At 42.2% G+C, this 14893-nt stretch overlaps 1 protein-coding gene across 12 annotated transcripts in view; it reads left to right on the top strand.

Moving 5' to 3' along the window:
- Nucleotides 1-14893, top strand: part of PTPRT (protein tyrosine phosphatase receptor type T) — a 432610-nt gene that overhangs the window by 205498 nt on the left and 212219 nt on the right. For all 12 annotated transcript variants that reach the window (XM_086852378.1, XM_086852376.1, XM_086852367.1 and 9 more), the window contains exon 7: nt 11372-11665. In XM_086852378.1, coding sequence (XP_086708504.1) covers nt 11372-11665 — 294 coding nt within the window. The remainder of the gene's footprint in view (nt 1-11371; nt 11666-14893) is intronic.

The raw sequence follows: 14893 nt of genomic DNA, 5'->3' as shown, positions 1-14893 counted from the left end.
TCAGAAGTGACCTTAAATCCCACTCTGCAACAGTGGAGTGCAGCATTAGGCTTGGCCTTATGCTTAGGTAGTCTGCTGTCCTCATTTCAGCCAGAAAACTTGGGTGAGTTGCTGTTCCTTGATGAACCTTGACCTCTTTGGTAGCCATCCTTAGGGAAAACTGGCAGGTTGTACATCAAATCCTGTACACCCCTGTGCATCATCCTGAAAGGGTGACCAGGCAGTATAATCTTCGTACTGTTGTGATTAATATTAAAAAATAAGGTTCCCTTGTGTCCTAGTAGATTTTCCATCCTTGTTCCCCCTGTGTTTTTGGGTTTTGCAGCACACGCAGAATCTCAGGAATTTAGTCAATGTGTGCCTGTAGGGCAACAGACTATGTAAGGAACTCTCAGCTGATTAAATCAGTAAATCCAAATTGAATCTGGACCTTCTCAGGAAAGCCCAGGTTCAATTTGCATTGATTGGAGGAGTGATAATACACTGTGAGCAGAAAGCTCTGCACAGGGAAGTGCTTCAGTGAGGAAACCACTGGCACTCATTAGTCTGAATATATTCAGATATTGCCTGGACATCTGCAGACTCTGCTTTAGGAAGATTTGTGGCACAGTAAATATTTGTCCTACAGCTCCTTGAAAAAGGCTTTGAACATATAATTTCTACTTTTAGAAGATACATTTTGTAATAGGAGTTTTCTTTGAAGGAACCTGACTTGAGGCCTTGGTGCATCTGCATAAGATTTGGTATTATGGAAGTGAAACACAGCTTCTCCTCTAGATGGACAGATTTATCCTACATAACCCCAAATGCAGGAGGATCCAGGTTGTGCAGGACCCAAAGCTGAATTAACACTGGTTTTAAAATAACAACCCATTAAAAATCCCTTCAGTCCTGTAATTCAAACTCCATAAGCCATAATGCATCTCTTTCAAGCCCTTTGTCTGGTGGTAGGAGATCTTGTTTTTATTAACTGTCCCAGGGGTGAGACAGCAGCAAATAAGAAAGAATGAAGAATTTATTAACTAACTGTAGATATTATTGGGAATATTGTGAGTCTTAGAAAAAGAAGTAAAAGTCTAACACCCAGAATCTTGGCTCTCTGGTGGCCTCTAAGTTTTTAGGGTTAATAGGATCAACTCTGAGGTATTTTTGCTCTTCCATTCAGAAGCAGAATGTTTGTTCCTTCCACTGGGGGAACAAAACAGCTGAAATACATCAGTTTAACTGCAGTCAGTCTGTTTTGGGAGTCCAGCTCTGTGCAGCAGGCAGGATCTCTCTGGAGTATGTTGTACACTGGAGATGCTGGTCCATGCCTTAGAGGTAGAAGAGATCCCTTTCTGTTCTGGAAATTACCATGGAACTTGTTCTTCCTGGTGTTTAACTACCTGGACAATGATTTTGCCACCACAAGCAGATTGTTGCCATGCAGATTTTGTAATAAATTCCTAGTTTGCTTATGCAGCTGTGTAAGCAGCATGGCTTTTGTGGCAGCAGAACAGTCATTGGTAATGGACCTGGCTCTTTTTCACACTTTGTTGTCAATAAGAGTGGAAGGATGATTAACCTTCGTCTTGAATTTCTGGGTGAAATGTGGAGTACCAAAAAAGTGCAAACCCTAGGACAATTCCTGTAGGTGGTATTTCTGGGAATGTTTTGGAACCTGCCTGAGGAAAATTTAAATATCCCTGATATCCAGTTATTCAAGTAGTTTCTTCTGGTTTCCTGGGGTGCCAATCTGTTCTTACCCCAGAGAAAAGAGTAAAGTGAGAAAACTTTTAAATTTGAATGAAGCATAGCTGTGATAACAGCAAACCCTGCTCTTCCCTTGGGCTATTAATGTTCCCAGGTCTGTAATTTCAGTCAGTTAAGGCAGGAGGAATGACTGCCTAAAATGAGCACTCGGCAGAGTACCTTTGGAAATTAGTCATGTCTGCTTTGTCCAAGTTCCACACTGAGATCAGAACTGTGCTCTTGCTCAGACTGGTATCAAACAAACCTGCACTCAGGTGAGCTCCCACTCTGAGACTTGGTAGCCTGGATAGTTTGTCAGGTGCTGTTTCAGGATCTAGGACTGAAAATTTCCCTGGGAGCTGCCCCCCTGAGATCCCTGCTGGCACATTTGTTATCTGCTATTCCAGCATCAGCTCTTTTTTGTTAAATTTTGTTAAATTTGGCTTGCCTCCTCGTGGTCAAATGTGATCCGTGTTTTTCACAGATCTGTCACAGGAAAATAAATGCTTAAGTGGAACATTTTTCTTTATGGACTGAGAAACCCTAAATTTGTATGTCAAGCCTGCCACACGCTTCTTTGTAGGAGGTCATAAAGTCTGTAGGCTGGAACACAAGTCTGCATTCAGTCTCTGGCCCTGCAGCCATCCATTAATCATTATTTCCAGTTATAAAACAATATATTCCTAGTTGCTTCACCAGGGTTTATGGGGATTAACTGTGAGCAAAGCCTGGAAGTGCCCTGGGTGGACCCAGCTCTGGGTACAGGCTGTGGCTGGGAGAGGAGGGGTCAGTGTCAGTGGTTGGGGACGTGGTTGAGTCTGTGACTCTCTGCCATGGGAACTCTGTCCTGTTTAACTCCAGCCTGGCTCTTTCCTGTTTCCTGACTGCTCCCCAGCAGTCCTGCACAGGACAGGGATGTGAAGGACAATGGGATTTTTACTGCCCTGCTTTGCCTCAAATGAAGTGAAGCATCGTGCCTCAGGCTTTTCCTGCAAACCTAGCAGGTTGCTATGGATTAAGCTCCTTAATCAATCCAGACAAACCATTCCATGCTGCTTCCTGGTGGTCAATACCTCCAGTCACTTGCCATTTCAGCAGCTTAGAGACTAATGATCCTTCATTCTGCAGACAGAGATGTGCCAGAAAGCAGAAGTTGCTAAATAGCCACTCTAGACAGAGCTATAAAATCCTTTTGCCTCTGTCCTTTCCCACCACCATCAGCTGGTAGCATAGCAACTGCTGAAGCTGCTTGAACTTGAGTTGACCTGAAATTACATATGTCTCAGTTTACTTGCTTATTAAAGCCTTTCTACTTTTTTTGGGTGCTTGTTGAGATTACATTTTTCAGTCCCTGTGGGAGATTAGCAGCTTGTTCATGCAGAAAGTAGAAATAGACTTAATAACATGTGATGGATGAGCTCAGATGGACCCTGGAGTTAGAAACAAGAGGGAGAGCTGAAGGTGGCTCTGAGCAGTGGTGGAGAGACCCTTGGTTCTGTCAGGATGTGGACACAGTTTTCCAAATAATTGTTGAGATTTAGAGGAGCCATGAGGAAGAGCAGCATCTCACAGGCTGTTGTTTGAGACTGTAGTGGTGGAGAAGTGCCTGTTAAAGGAATCAGAGTGAACTGGAAATCAGCAGAGATTGTGGGACCTCTGGGAGTTCTCACCCTGGGGGGAGAGAGAACTCAGACACAGGTTCATGAATAACCTGCAGCTTGAATGATTGTTGGTGCAGCTGCAGCAATTTCTAGTGGAGGAATCAGTGTTTTGACCAGAGTCTCTGCAAAGCTCCTGTATTTTCATCTTGTTAAAGGAGAGATGATGCTTAGTTCTCACACTTTTGTAATTACTGTATTCAGATATGTTCTTATGTTAAAGTCTAACTTGTATTTCTTCATGGGTCATTTCCAGATTACTGTAAAACCTTAGTTCACACAGAGCTGATGTGCCTGTCATCAAATCCAGGAAATGAGGGAAGGAACAAAAATTAAAAATTACTGATTGTTGTGTAAGGTAAATACATCAAAGATAATTCTGGAGGACAGGAGTTGGTTCAAGCATGTTGGACATGATCTTTGTGGAGCAAAATGGAGCAGTCAGATGCTGCATAGAGAAAATCATGTTCTTTTTACTTTCACTGGTATTTTGGTCAAATGAAACCTGAACCATTTTTCTGTGTGTGACACATCTCAACAGATGGGACTAAGACACTCCATTCTCAGAACAGTCTTAGTAAGAGAATGAAATCCTTTCCCTGACAGGCTCTTTGAATGATTAAATCAAAGAGCATCACTGTCACCAGTGCATGCTCTGGCTGCTTCTATAAAAGGAAAGTGAGTTGTGCTCACCTTTCCCAGAGAAAGGCATCGTAATTTATCTTCATGTGATGGGTTTAGACTGCACCTGAGTTCTGCTGTCCTGACTGAGGGCTTTCAGGGAGAATTCAAGGGGCTTAGAGGTGCTCAGTATTATTTCTTGGCATTCCCCTTAATGGACTGATCCAGTACCTCTCTGTGTTTCATACTGAGGTCCATGTGCTGAGGAAATAAAGAGTGAAGAGGTAAAAATGCATATTTTAATACCAGTCAAGAGATGGGGGATCAGGGAGCAGTTAATTTTATCTGTCTTAGATATGTGCCTTAAGGTGAGCCCATTCTCTCCACTGGCCATTAAGGGAACCTGAGATAATTAGAGCAGGCTGGGATGTGGGGAACCTGCATGGTGGAAGTCAAGCTAATTGCAATCAGCTCATGGATGCCCAAAGGTCCTTGTGCTGGGCCTCTTGTGGTCCATGAAGGATCCCTGTAAGGAGAATCCAGACACCCAGAAGCAACAAGAAGCACACCACTGCTCTTCTCTGTGATGTGTTTTGTGGCTATTTCGCAGCTGACAAACTCAGAAAATTACACGTGCTTTAAAACTGAGAGTTAATTGTCCATGATTCCAGCCCTGGGGAGCTTGTCATTCCTGGAGATTACCTCCAGAGCCTGCCTGAGCACTGTGGAGGGCAGCCCTCCCATCCAAGTGGGAAAGGCTGTCTGCTGGCACTCACGGGGCACAGGGCTTGGGATGTGTTTTGCTGCAAAATTGGAGATTCCTGCACATCAATACTGAGAGTCTATAGCCACCTTTTAACTCTGTTACAGTGCAAATGATGACTCAAAGAGAAGCATTCAGGTCTAATCTATGTGAGTTCCTGTAATAAGCTTTACAATTAGAGCACAGACTCTTCCATCTAATTCACTTAATTTACGCTGGGAAATGAGATACTGTTCAACTAATCCGATGCTATTTTCTTTATTAGAGAATGAAAGCATCCTCTGAGGCTCTGGTGGGATTCAGGCTAAGCTTCTGAGGCACAAATAGTGTGAAATGCTAATGAATTAGCACGCTGCTGTAATTCCCACTTGGGATCTGGTGCCCCTCTCTGCTTTCTCCCACCACTGGAAGGGCTGGCAGGAGGCACTGGGTCTGGACCAGCTCTTGGTGCACTCAGGCTGACTCTGGAAATGTTTATTTGATAACATGACACTGACACAGATGAACCTTCTTCAACCAAGATTTGTTCCAGCTGCCTTGCCTGGTGACTGCAGTGCTTTCAGGAAAGGGTTAAGAGGTTTTCTCCTGCTTTGCAGTAGCTCCTGTAAATGTCTTTGTGTTCTCTTTAATCCTTGGCAGCCCAGTTTCTGAGTTTAGAACACATGTTCAAGTCACCAAGGGGCATTTCCTCTTCTTCTTGAGGGGAAAATACCGAGAGAATGTTTTCTCTGTTTTCATCAGGCTGATGGATCAAGTTCTCCCTTCATATCTATGTACTACATCTGTGCTCTTGGGAGATGTTGAGGGAACAGGCTTTAGATTTTGGCTTTGGGGTTTTGAGGGGATGATAGGAGATAAGCATCCTGCCAAATGTTGGGTCTCTTGCTCCACTGGCTTTCTTTGGTGTTATTGATTGCTCTCCCCTGGCTCCTCTCTTGTTTTCTTTGCTGTTGTGCTGATTCTCTGACCACTTTGCTCAATTCTTTCACATTTTATGGCTCATTTTTACTTTCTTCTTTGATTTTTGTACATGAAATGTGTAGTGAGTCCCTGTGGACAGAAGCAGCAGCTCTTGAGGGAAAAGCAAAAGGAAAAAAACACATTATTGTGGCAAATGAGCATTTTATATCAGAGAGTACTAAAGTCACTTATTGTTGTGCTGGTAAGCTGTGTGTTGGGAAGAAGCACCAGGTGGAGAGCAGGGACATGGAATTTTCACATGATCCAAAGAACTGGGCTCCATCCCACAGTACAGGAAAGCTCACAGAGGAGAAGAGGTGGAAATGGGATGTTTGCCTGCTGGGAATGCTCTGTCCATAATGGGTGGTTTGAGTGCAAAACTAAACAGTAAATGCTTTGCACCTCTGAAATTTATAAAGCTGTGAAACCATTGCCCTTTGGTCTACAGGCTGTAGGAATCCTAAATCTTCCTATTCTCTCACTTTTCTGGATTTTGGCTTTAATTAAATACTCAGAATTGTTGATTTCAGAATTGGTTCTGGGCACTTTTCCTGGTGCTCAGACAGACCATATCATTCCCTGGTGCAATTTACCTGTCCAGCTGAATTAATGATTCATTTATTGCTGCTGCTGGCACATTCTTATAACAGTTGACACGTGCCATTGCTGTCAGCCTGATACAGCACTGAGAGACAGATCTGAATGTCTCTCTTAGACAAAAACTATTACTGCAGTGTCAGCACAGAGAAATCTTCTCTTGCTAAATATTGTAAAAGCCAAGTGCCTTTTTTCTTTTGTGTAAAAAATGGAACTGGAAGTTTGGACCATCACTAGAAAGATAAACTTACCTGCTGCATCTGTGACAGTGGTAGGAAGTGTGAAAATAAACAATGCTGGTGTAAATATTGACATCCAGAGCTCTGAAGACTCATTGCTGTTGTATAAAACTAGAATAGGTGCTCATGGATGCTGCTCAGACAGTCTGGCTGTTGTAGACAACTATACAGATACTTTGTACTCTGTGTTTTCTGCTTAAAATAGTTTTGAGAAGCTTAAAATTTGGTTTCTTTTCCTTTCAGTCCCATCCTAATCAGTTTGACAAGCACGGTTCAGAACTGCTCGTTTAGGACTTGGTGAGAAAGGCTTTTATAATCCCCACGAGGAGGGGCACGATCAGGATCACCTTGGAAATCTGATCCTGCTTGTCAGGGAAAGGTCTTTGTGCAGCAGGTCCCATCTTCACCTTTTCAACCCTCAAAGAGTAAACACCACTGCATCTCTTCTGATCTTGTTTTTAGAACCTTGGCTCTGTCCTATGAATATGAGAAAACGAAACATGGAATTGTTGCACTGGGTGTTACACCAGCTGTTTGTGACATTTTTATCTAAAATCAGCCACAACCCATCCCATGCCAAAGAGAGTTCATGGTCACCTTATCTGCACAGTTTATCAGATGGTTTTCTTATGAAAAAGGAAGAAATTAAAAAAATAAATCATATAAAATTTATAGTTTAAAAGGAGTATCCAGCTGTTTTAAGACTGCATTTTCTATAATGTCTTTCTTTATGGATTATTTCACAGGAGAAAGTGGTAACAGTTGTTGAGGATTCTTCTCTAGTTTTTCAGCCTTCCCAGTGGCATCTTAAGGATTCATGGAGCCAATTATTCTTCCATCATGTAAAAATTGCTTACAATTGCCTTGCTTAGAAAGTCAAATAGAGAAATATTCCAGCAGTTGAGTAGAAACACTCAGGAATATTTGCCTAAGAGTAAAACACATTTGTTTTCCACAACACTTGGAAAGTAGAGTGTTAATGGTATTAAGAGTGTAAGAATTGAAGTGTCTGGATGATGCTCTTTGCATTGTAGAATCCCAGAATGGTTTGGATTGGAAGGAACCTTAAAATTAATTTCATTCCAGCCATGGCAGGGACACCTTCCACTGTCCCAGGCTGCTCCCAGCCCTGTCCAGCCTGGCCTTGGACACTGCCAGGGATCCAGGGGCAGCCACAGCTGCTCTGGGCACCCTGTGCCAGGGCCTCATCACCCTTACAGAGAAGGATTTCTAATATCCAACCTATGCCTGTCCTCTGCCAGTTTAAAGCCATCACCTCTTGTCCTGTCACTGTGGATGATAGAATTTTAGGTGGTGCTGCAAGGAACAGGGATTTGGGCTTGATCTTTGTGGGGCTTCAGATCCTCTGTGATTCTGTTTGGTCTATTCTGGTCCTAGATGTTAATTTTGTTTTCTCACACTCTTTACATTACTAGAATTCATTTCATTTTTAAGCTCTAACAGTGTACAGACTTCTGAGCTGTAGTTGGGGCTGTATTTTCTGTTCTAACAGGAGGAGAATGACACACCCCAATTCCCTTTGTCTCTCCACAACTGGGACCTGGTTTTAGATTCAATAAAATATACCCATGGTCAAAAACTCTAGTTTTGGGGTTTTTTAAAATGTTTTTTTTTGGCTTTTTTATTTCATTTTTTTTTATTTTGAAGTGAGCACCCATAAATACATTTTTCCATGTCATTCCCAAGGCTGGGGTTCAGCTGGATATTCCAGCTACAGGAATCCAGTTCCAGATGTGCTGCTTGCAGGGGAGCCTTTGGTTTCTTCCTCTCTGTTTGGAGGAGGTGAGAGAGTGGCTGAAAGGGAGCACCAGACCAGGCTTGTGATATAAAATACTGCTGGGATGAAATGGGGCTTAAAATATGGTTGTTCACAATTACATGTGTACAAGGCCAATCTGTCACCATGTTTATTTAATCAAGGTCAAACAGAGATTTTAATTAAAATAGTGAGCTCATAACATCAGGCTGGTCATCTGTAACTGGCAAACGGGTTTTGAAACAAAAGAATGTTCTCATTTATTGTGCCAGTTTTGCTAAATAATGGGTAACTTGTTTAGATCACTTGCAGTAATTTGGCACAGAGTGATATTAAAAAAGTAAAAGCTTTTGCTCCAGTTGGTGCTAGTATGAAATAATCCATTGTTTTCAGGGACTTATTCTTTAAAAACTACTGGAACAGCTCCTTATCTTAGTTCCTTAAATTCAGAAAACAGGAGCAACAGTTTAAATTCCTACTTTTACTACATTTTTCAGCACCTGTTTTTTTCAGTGGTAGAGAAAAGGGGAAATAAATGGGGGAAAGATGGGAAAGATGTTTGTTTTTTTTTTTGGTGGGGATGATTTGGATTGGGACAGAAGTAGGGAAGATGTGTTGGGTGACATCGTAATTTAAATCGGTTTGGCAATAGCAGTTACTAAACTCGCTAGATGAGATCTTCATGTCTGCTTAGTGGGATAAACTGCTCTATTAATTAAGCTCAGTCCCATAAATCTCTTCTAAGTTGCCATCAAATCCCAAAGTAACCTGGATCACGTTGCTATTGAAATCTGCAGCCCAAGAGAATGGGGTTTAATATTTCATTTGTCTTGTTCAGCTATGATGTGACTTGTAAAATGTAGTTTTTGCATTGGGAATAAAAATAACCAAGTCTATCTTTTAATTGCCTTGCACCAAGAAACAAGTAATAAACTGCTCGTGATCTATAATAATTTGATTTTTAATGAAAATGTGATGCACATATGCTTTTTGAAAACAATTTTCTTGGAGAAATAACTTTGTAAGTCAAAACATAATCAGCCTGGCATTTCATAGCAGAAAAAGATTCTGACAGGTGTTATGGAAGTGCAGAATTAAAGCAGAAACAGACATTCCACAGAAAACCTATCTGGCATCACTGATTTTTGTTCATGTTGGATACCTGCTGCAATTACAATTTAGATTGTTCTTTCTCCAGAGGTACAATGCACAACTCCTGCAGACAGTCTCAAGGAGATAGAATGTTTTGTTGTAAACAGTTTAAGGAAATGAAATCAATCATAATTTCAGTTGATTCTTTTGTACAACGGTTTCTTTCTCTTCACTGAGCAGATCTTAACCTGCAAGAATTGTCCTGAAGGGAAAATCCAATCTTCCTCCCATCATGTCATGCTCAAAGCCTTTTCTTCCACATTTCTGTGGGTCCTGGATTCTTCCAGTTCTTTGAGGAATCACCTTTAGGAGGGAGGGGTTTAGAATGACTCCCACTGAACTTGAAATTTCTTATGTTGTAACATTTATGTGTTTCTTTTTCTGAGACAAAGATCACAGGATGGATTGGGTTGCAAGAGACCTTAAAGCTCATCCCATTCCACCCCTGCCATGGGCAAGGACACCTTCCACCATCCCAGGCTGCTCCAAGCCTTGTCCAGCCTGACCTTGGGCACTGCCAGGGATCCAGGGGCAGCCACAGCTGCTCTGGGCACCCTGTGCCAGTGTTTTAAGCCCTTCTTGATAAAAATATTCTTTTTTTGTCACCTGATTTTCATGAGAGAATAGAGTTTGTGTCCTCTGGGCTGAGGGCAAACCACATTAGAGTGTGACAGAAGGGAAGGTTGGGAAAGAGTCAGGAAATTGCTCATAATCTTGCAGAGTTCAGCTGAGGTTTCCCAAGGTGTATGTTATTCATGTGGTTTCCAGAATACAAGTGTTGTTTACACTGACAGAGATGGGGGACAGAATAATAAAAATCAGGAAGACAGCCAGAGCTCTGTAGATTTTATTTTTTTATTTTTTTATTTTTAATTTTTTTTGTGGCTTCCATCAAAGGGAGCTGCTGAGATGTCTTTTATCAGCTTGCTTTGCTTTTTCTCACGGAGGTCATACTCAATAGCTGATTCCTGCCTCCTCATGCTGCTTCTCCAACATCCAGGCACTCTTCAGGTCTCATGCAGACTTTCTTGAGTACCTTTGCCCATGAAGTTGAGCAAACTTTGCAATCAAACACCACAGGAGGTGTTGATTTACTGTTGCCTTGGAGTTTTCTTAACTCTGAGCTACCAAGAGCCGCACTTAGAGCCAGTTCCAGCAGCATCCTGGCTGCTGGGCATGGGAAGATCACTGGTGTTTAAATTTGCTAATACTGTCTCAGCCAGTACTTTGATTAGAAAATAAACCCTGGTGTTTATCTCTGGTTTGGGGGTTAAGATCAGAAAATGAACAAGTGACTTGAGTTTTCGTCTTGTTGCTTACTGTGTCATGTTAAGCACTAGAATTTGGCTGAACCCCAGCACCACGATCAGTGACTGGGATATTCTGCTGTGTCAGGTCACAGGGCAGAGGAAGGGCTGTGCTGGAACCCTTTTATTCACAGTTTGTGCTAAGGGCACTCTGTTCTCTCTTATTTAGGATTTCTTTCCCCCTCCTTCACCCTCCAAGATTCTGTGAGTGCTGTTGTTCATATGCTTAAAAGAGGGATCAAATATAAACATCATGATGATCAGAATGAATGATTAAAAGACATTTTAAAAACAGAAAGCTGCTTTCTGGTTCCTGTATTTTCACAGGTGTTTCTCAGCTGCTAACACTACCCCCAGTGCAAGGGGGTTGAAATTTAAGCACAAAAAATTCAAGCCCAATTCTTTACAGTAATTAAATTTCCAGATTAAATTCTTATAAAATATTCTGTAAATGAGAGGGGAAACTGTGCTTTTGTTACAAAAGGTTTCGGGACAGCCTCACTGCACAGATACATGACGGAAATTTGGACATTTTCTGACTCCTTGCGATTTGTTTTTGTCCCCAGAGCCTCCCACCCCGATTGCCCCTCCGGAGCTGCTGGCCGTGGGAGCCACGTACCTGTGGATCAAACCCAACGCCAACTCCATCATCGGGGACGGGCCCATCATCCTCAAGGAGGTGGAGTACAGAACCACCACGGGCAACTGGGCAGAGACTCACATCGTGGACTCTCCCAACTACAAGCTGTGGCACCTGGACCCCGACGTGGAGTACGAGATCCGAGTGCTGCTGACGCGCCCCGGGGAAGGGGGCACGGGACCCCCCGGGCCCCCGCTCACCACCAGGACCAAGTGTGCAGGTAAGGCTGCTGCTGCCCTGCTCCCCAACAGCTGCTCTGCCTCCTCCTCGCTGCAGATGCTTCTTCAGGGCTCTGAAATGACAGCGTGAGCTTGGATCCATCCTTTCATTCCACAGGCAGGTGTTGGTTTTATGCCCGTGGTTTATCTGATAAACTCTTGCCACAGTGTGAGGCTGCTTTCTGTTGGAATAGGCAAATGACTTTTTTTTTCTGACCAGTTCTCCAGAAAGAAAATTGTTAAGACCAGTCTGTAATAAAATTTTCACCTCTAAGTGCAGAACAAAATTCATGTTGTTCTTGGATAGTGGATCTGCAGTGGTTATTCAAAAACTGGCACTGGTATCTGTTTGAGTGCACTGGGGTGAAAGAAAAAACATTTAATTTTTAAAATATGCTTTTGTGTTCCATTTGATAGAACTGATTCCCCTCCTCATTTCTGACAAAGGATTGTGTTCAGACACCATGCAGCACCCTCCTTTTCTCTTTCATATTAGAATGGATCAATTCTGATCCAGGGACAGAAGCAGTCTATCTTTCTTTCTAAGCCGTATTGGACTTCCCGTGAAAAACTGACGGATGGTGTTGCTCATGTTTCAGATATATTGGTTATTCATCCTGGTGTCATGCATTAATCATTAGTCATTAAGGGAAATCAAGCCCTGTGCCTGGCAAGGGGATGAGCAAAGCACTTTTTCTGCCTCACAGGTTTTTTTCCACCACACAACTTCATTTTCTCACATTTCTGTAATTTTTGCAAGGTCCTTACTGTGGTGCGAACAAAGAACAGGGACTAAAAGGCTGCTCTCCTTTTGCTACAAACCCTTCCCTCCTCACAAATTAGTGGTTTACGACATCTGGATTTAAGTACTGAAAACCTTATAAGAACATTCTGTTTCCTGTTACTCTTTCTGCTCAAACAGCAAATCTGAAGTGGGAAGAAGGCATCCAGAACAGCCAGAATCATTCCAAGATGGGACTAAGCAGTGCAATATTAGTGTTCCTCATCCACTTCATGGCAGGAACACTTCCTCTTTCTCCACCAAGAGAGGAAGCCTGGCAAGCTGACTGTGTTTTGGGTAGCACATCCTTTATTTTAAAGGTTGTAAATTAGCAACCATTCAGTGCCCCTTTGAGAAGATCTGGTTAAAAATCAATAGAGCTGAGCACCCTGACATGGAGGTGTTTCCTTGGTTCAGCACCTGTCCTCTGGTAGAACACAGATGTTAAAGGCTTTTCAGCAGCTGTGTGGAAAGCGTGAAGTGACATGGATGATGTCCTGGCCTGTTTGGGAAGTTGGCACATGTGCTGCTCACCTTGTGGCTTTCTTCTCCTTCCCTAGAGTGGTCAAATTCTCTGACATCACCAGAAGTCACTGCAGGCCTGGCCTGGCACTGTGCATTTGCAGATGGAAATGTGACGTGCTTAGATTTGGTTTGAGGTTGATGTGTTGTCACTTTGCAGTCACACTCTCTGCAGCAGCAAAACGTTCACACCTCTCTGTCTTACCTGTAAAAAATGCTGGGTTTGGCTTAATTCAGGAGTTAAGATTAAAAAATATTGACTTTGTGCTTAATACTGCCCCGTGTCCCAGATCTCTGTATTTCCTGCCCAGCTCAGGTATCGACTGGCACAGAGAAGGATGACGTGGATAATTTGTTCAAATTGGCAAAGCTGAGGCACTTTCTGGTTTCCATCCTATTTTACTAATGAAAATCTAACTGGAGAAGGTCATTCTGTTAATGTTAGCTGTCATACAGGCCTTGTTGAGATTGATGGTGATGGCATTTATGTTTTGTTTAGGGCACTGGGTAGGAGAAATTGTAATGATCTTGGTCTAAGCGTGGACCGGGAGGAAGGGAGAGATTTAATAGCTAAAGATGTACAATTTCACCAAATGTCAACTTGAAATGATAGAAAAGAGAATGCAACTCATTATTCCAATTTTCCTATGTCGTGGAACTCCTTCAGAACACCGTTTTGAGGGTAATTACACAAAACTTTCACGGTGAAGATTTTCAAAAATGTGCTGAACTGAGAAAACAGCTCTGCTGCCTTGATTTTCCTAAGAGTACCTAATGAATGACATCAGGGAAAATTGAAGTGTTTTAAAATAGTTGAGGGATGAGTGATGCTGCTTTTTTTATGTGACTTTTTTTGGTTGTTTTATTATTTGTCTTTAGTTTTTCTGAGCAAGAGGGAAATGCCAAACTCCTACACATTTGTATGCAATCAGCAGGTGATTGGAGCAGCCCACTTTTACTACCCTGCTTGTGCTGTGTTTATTGAGCTCGCAAATAAAAGCAACAAAATTGATTGCATAAGTAAGAGTAGAGAATATCACCTGTACTGGAGAAGCATTTACTTATTTAAATTGCTAGAAATCAGTGCAACAATAAACAGAAAGTGGCTGCAACCTTCTAAGAGAGGGAAGTCAATATCCCTTGCACTGGATACTCTTCCCAGGCTCCTTCCACATGGAGACTGCATATTTTTTGTTCTAGGGAGGCTGAGTAACTGCTGTCCTTTAATTTAAGCACAAGTTGCAATGAGATTCTTATTTTGAGATGAAAATGAGAAGGATTTGGGAAGGACCATGCTCCTCTTGCATTTCAAATCAAGCAACAGAAGTTCATTTACCAAGTTGCCCTTGTCTGCTGTGTGTTTCTTGACTGTCAGCTTTGCATCAGAGGAAAAGCACGTCCAGGATGCTCCAGAGTGAGCTCAGACATCATGACAGCTCTTATCAAAATCATTCATTAGTTTCAGATTTTGATCACACTCAATGGAAGGTGTTTATGTGGACTTGAAAGGTTTGGGGTTTTTTTTGTTAATTAGATAAAACTCATAAGCTAATTGTGGAAGGTCATGCTCTAAATGAGCATAAAGAAGTTTTATTAAACTGGATAATATCTAAATTTCTGTTTAGCAGTATGTGCCCAGGCGTGCTACCCCACTGGTGATGCTTTTTGGTGTTGTACAGGACAGCATTACAAGACTTAATTAATATTTAATCTATAGAAATAATACTGAAAATTAAATTCCACTTTACCTCTGAGGAAAAGCCAGAAAATACAGCAAACCCTGCACAAGTGATTTGTTTGTTTGTTTGTTTGTTGCAGGTTTTGTGTTTTGGATTTGAGTTTGGTTTTTCCATGGACTGTGACTTGGGACAGGAAAAGAGGAAATGACCTTGAGGCATAACCCAGGGAAGTGTCAGTCATAGGAAAG

Source organism: Cyanistes caeruleus, chromosome 16 (genome assembly GCF_971803275.1).
Source record: "Cyanistes caeruleus chromosome 16, bCyaCae1.hap1.1, whole genome shotgun sequence".
In the NCBI taxonomy this organism is placed as follows: domain Eukaryota; kingdom Metazoa; phylum Chordata; class Aves; order Passeriformes; family Paridae; genus Cyanistes; species Cyanistes caeruleus.
Note: the sequence above shows the minus strand (reverse complement) of the source record. Positions and strands in the feature narration are given on the sequence as shown.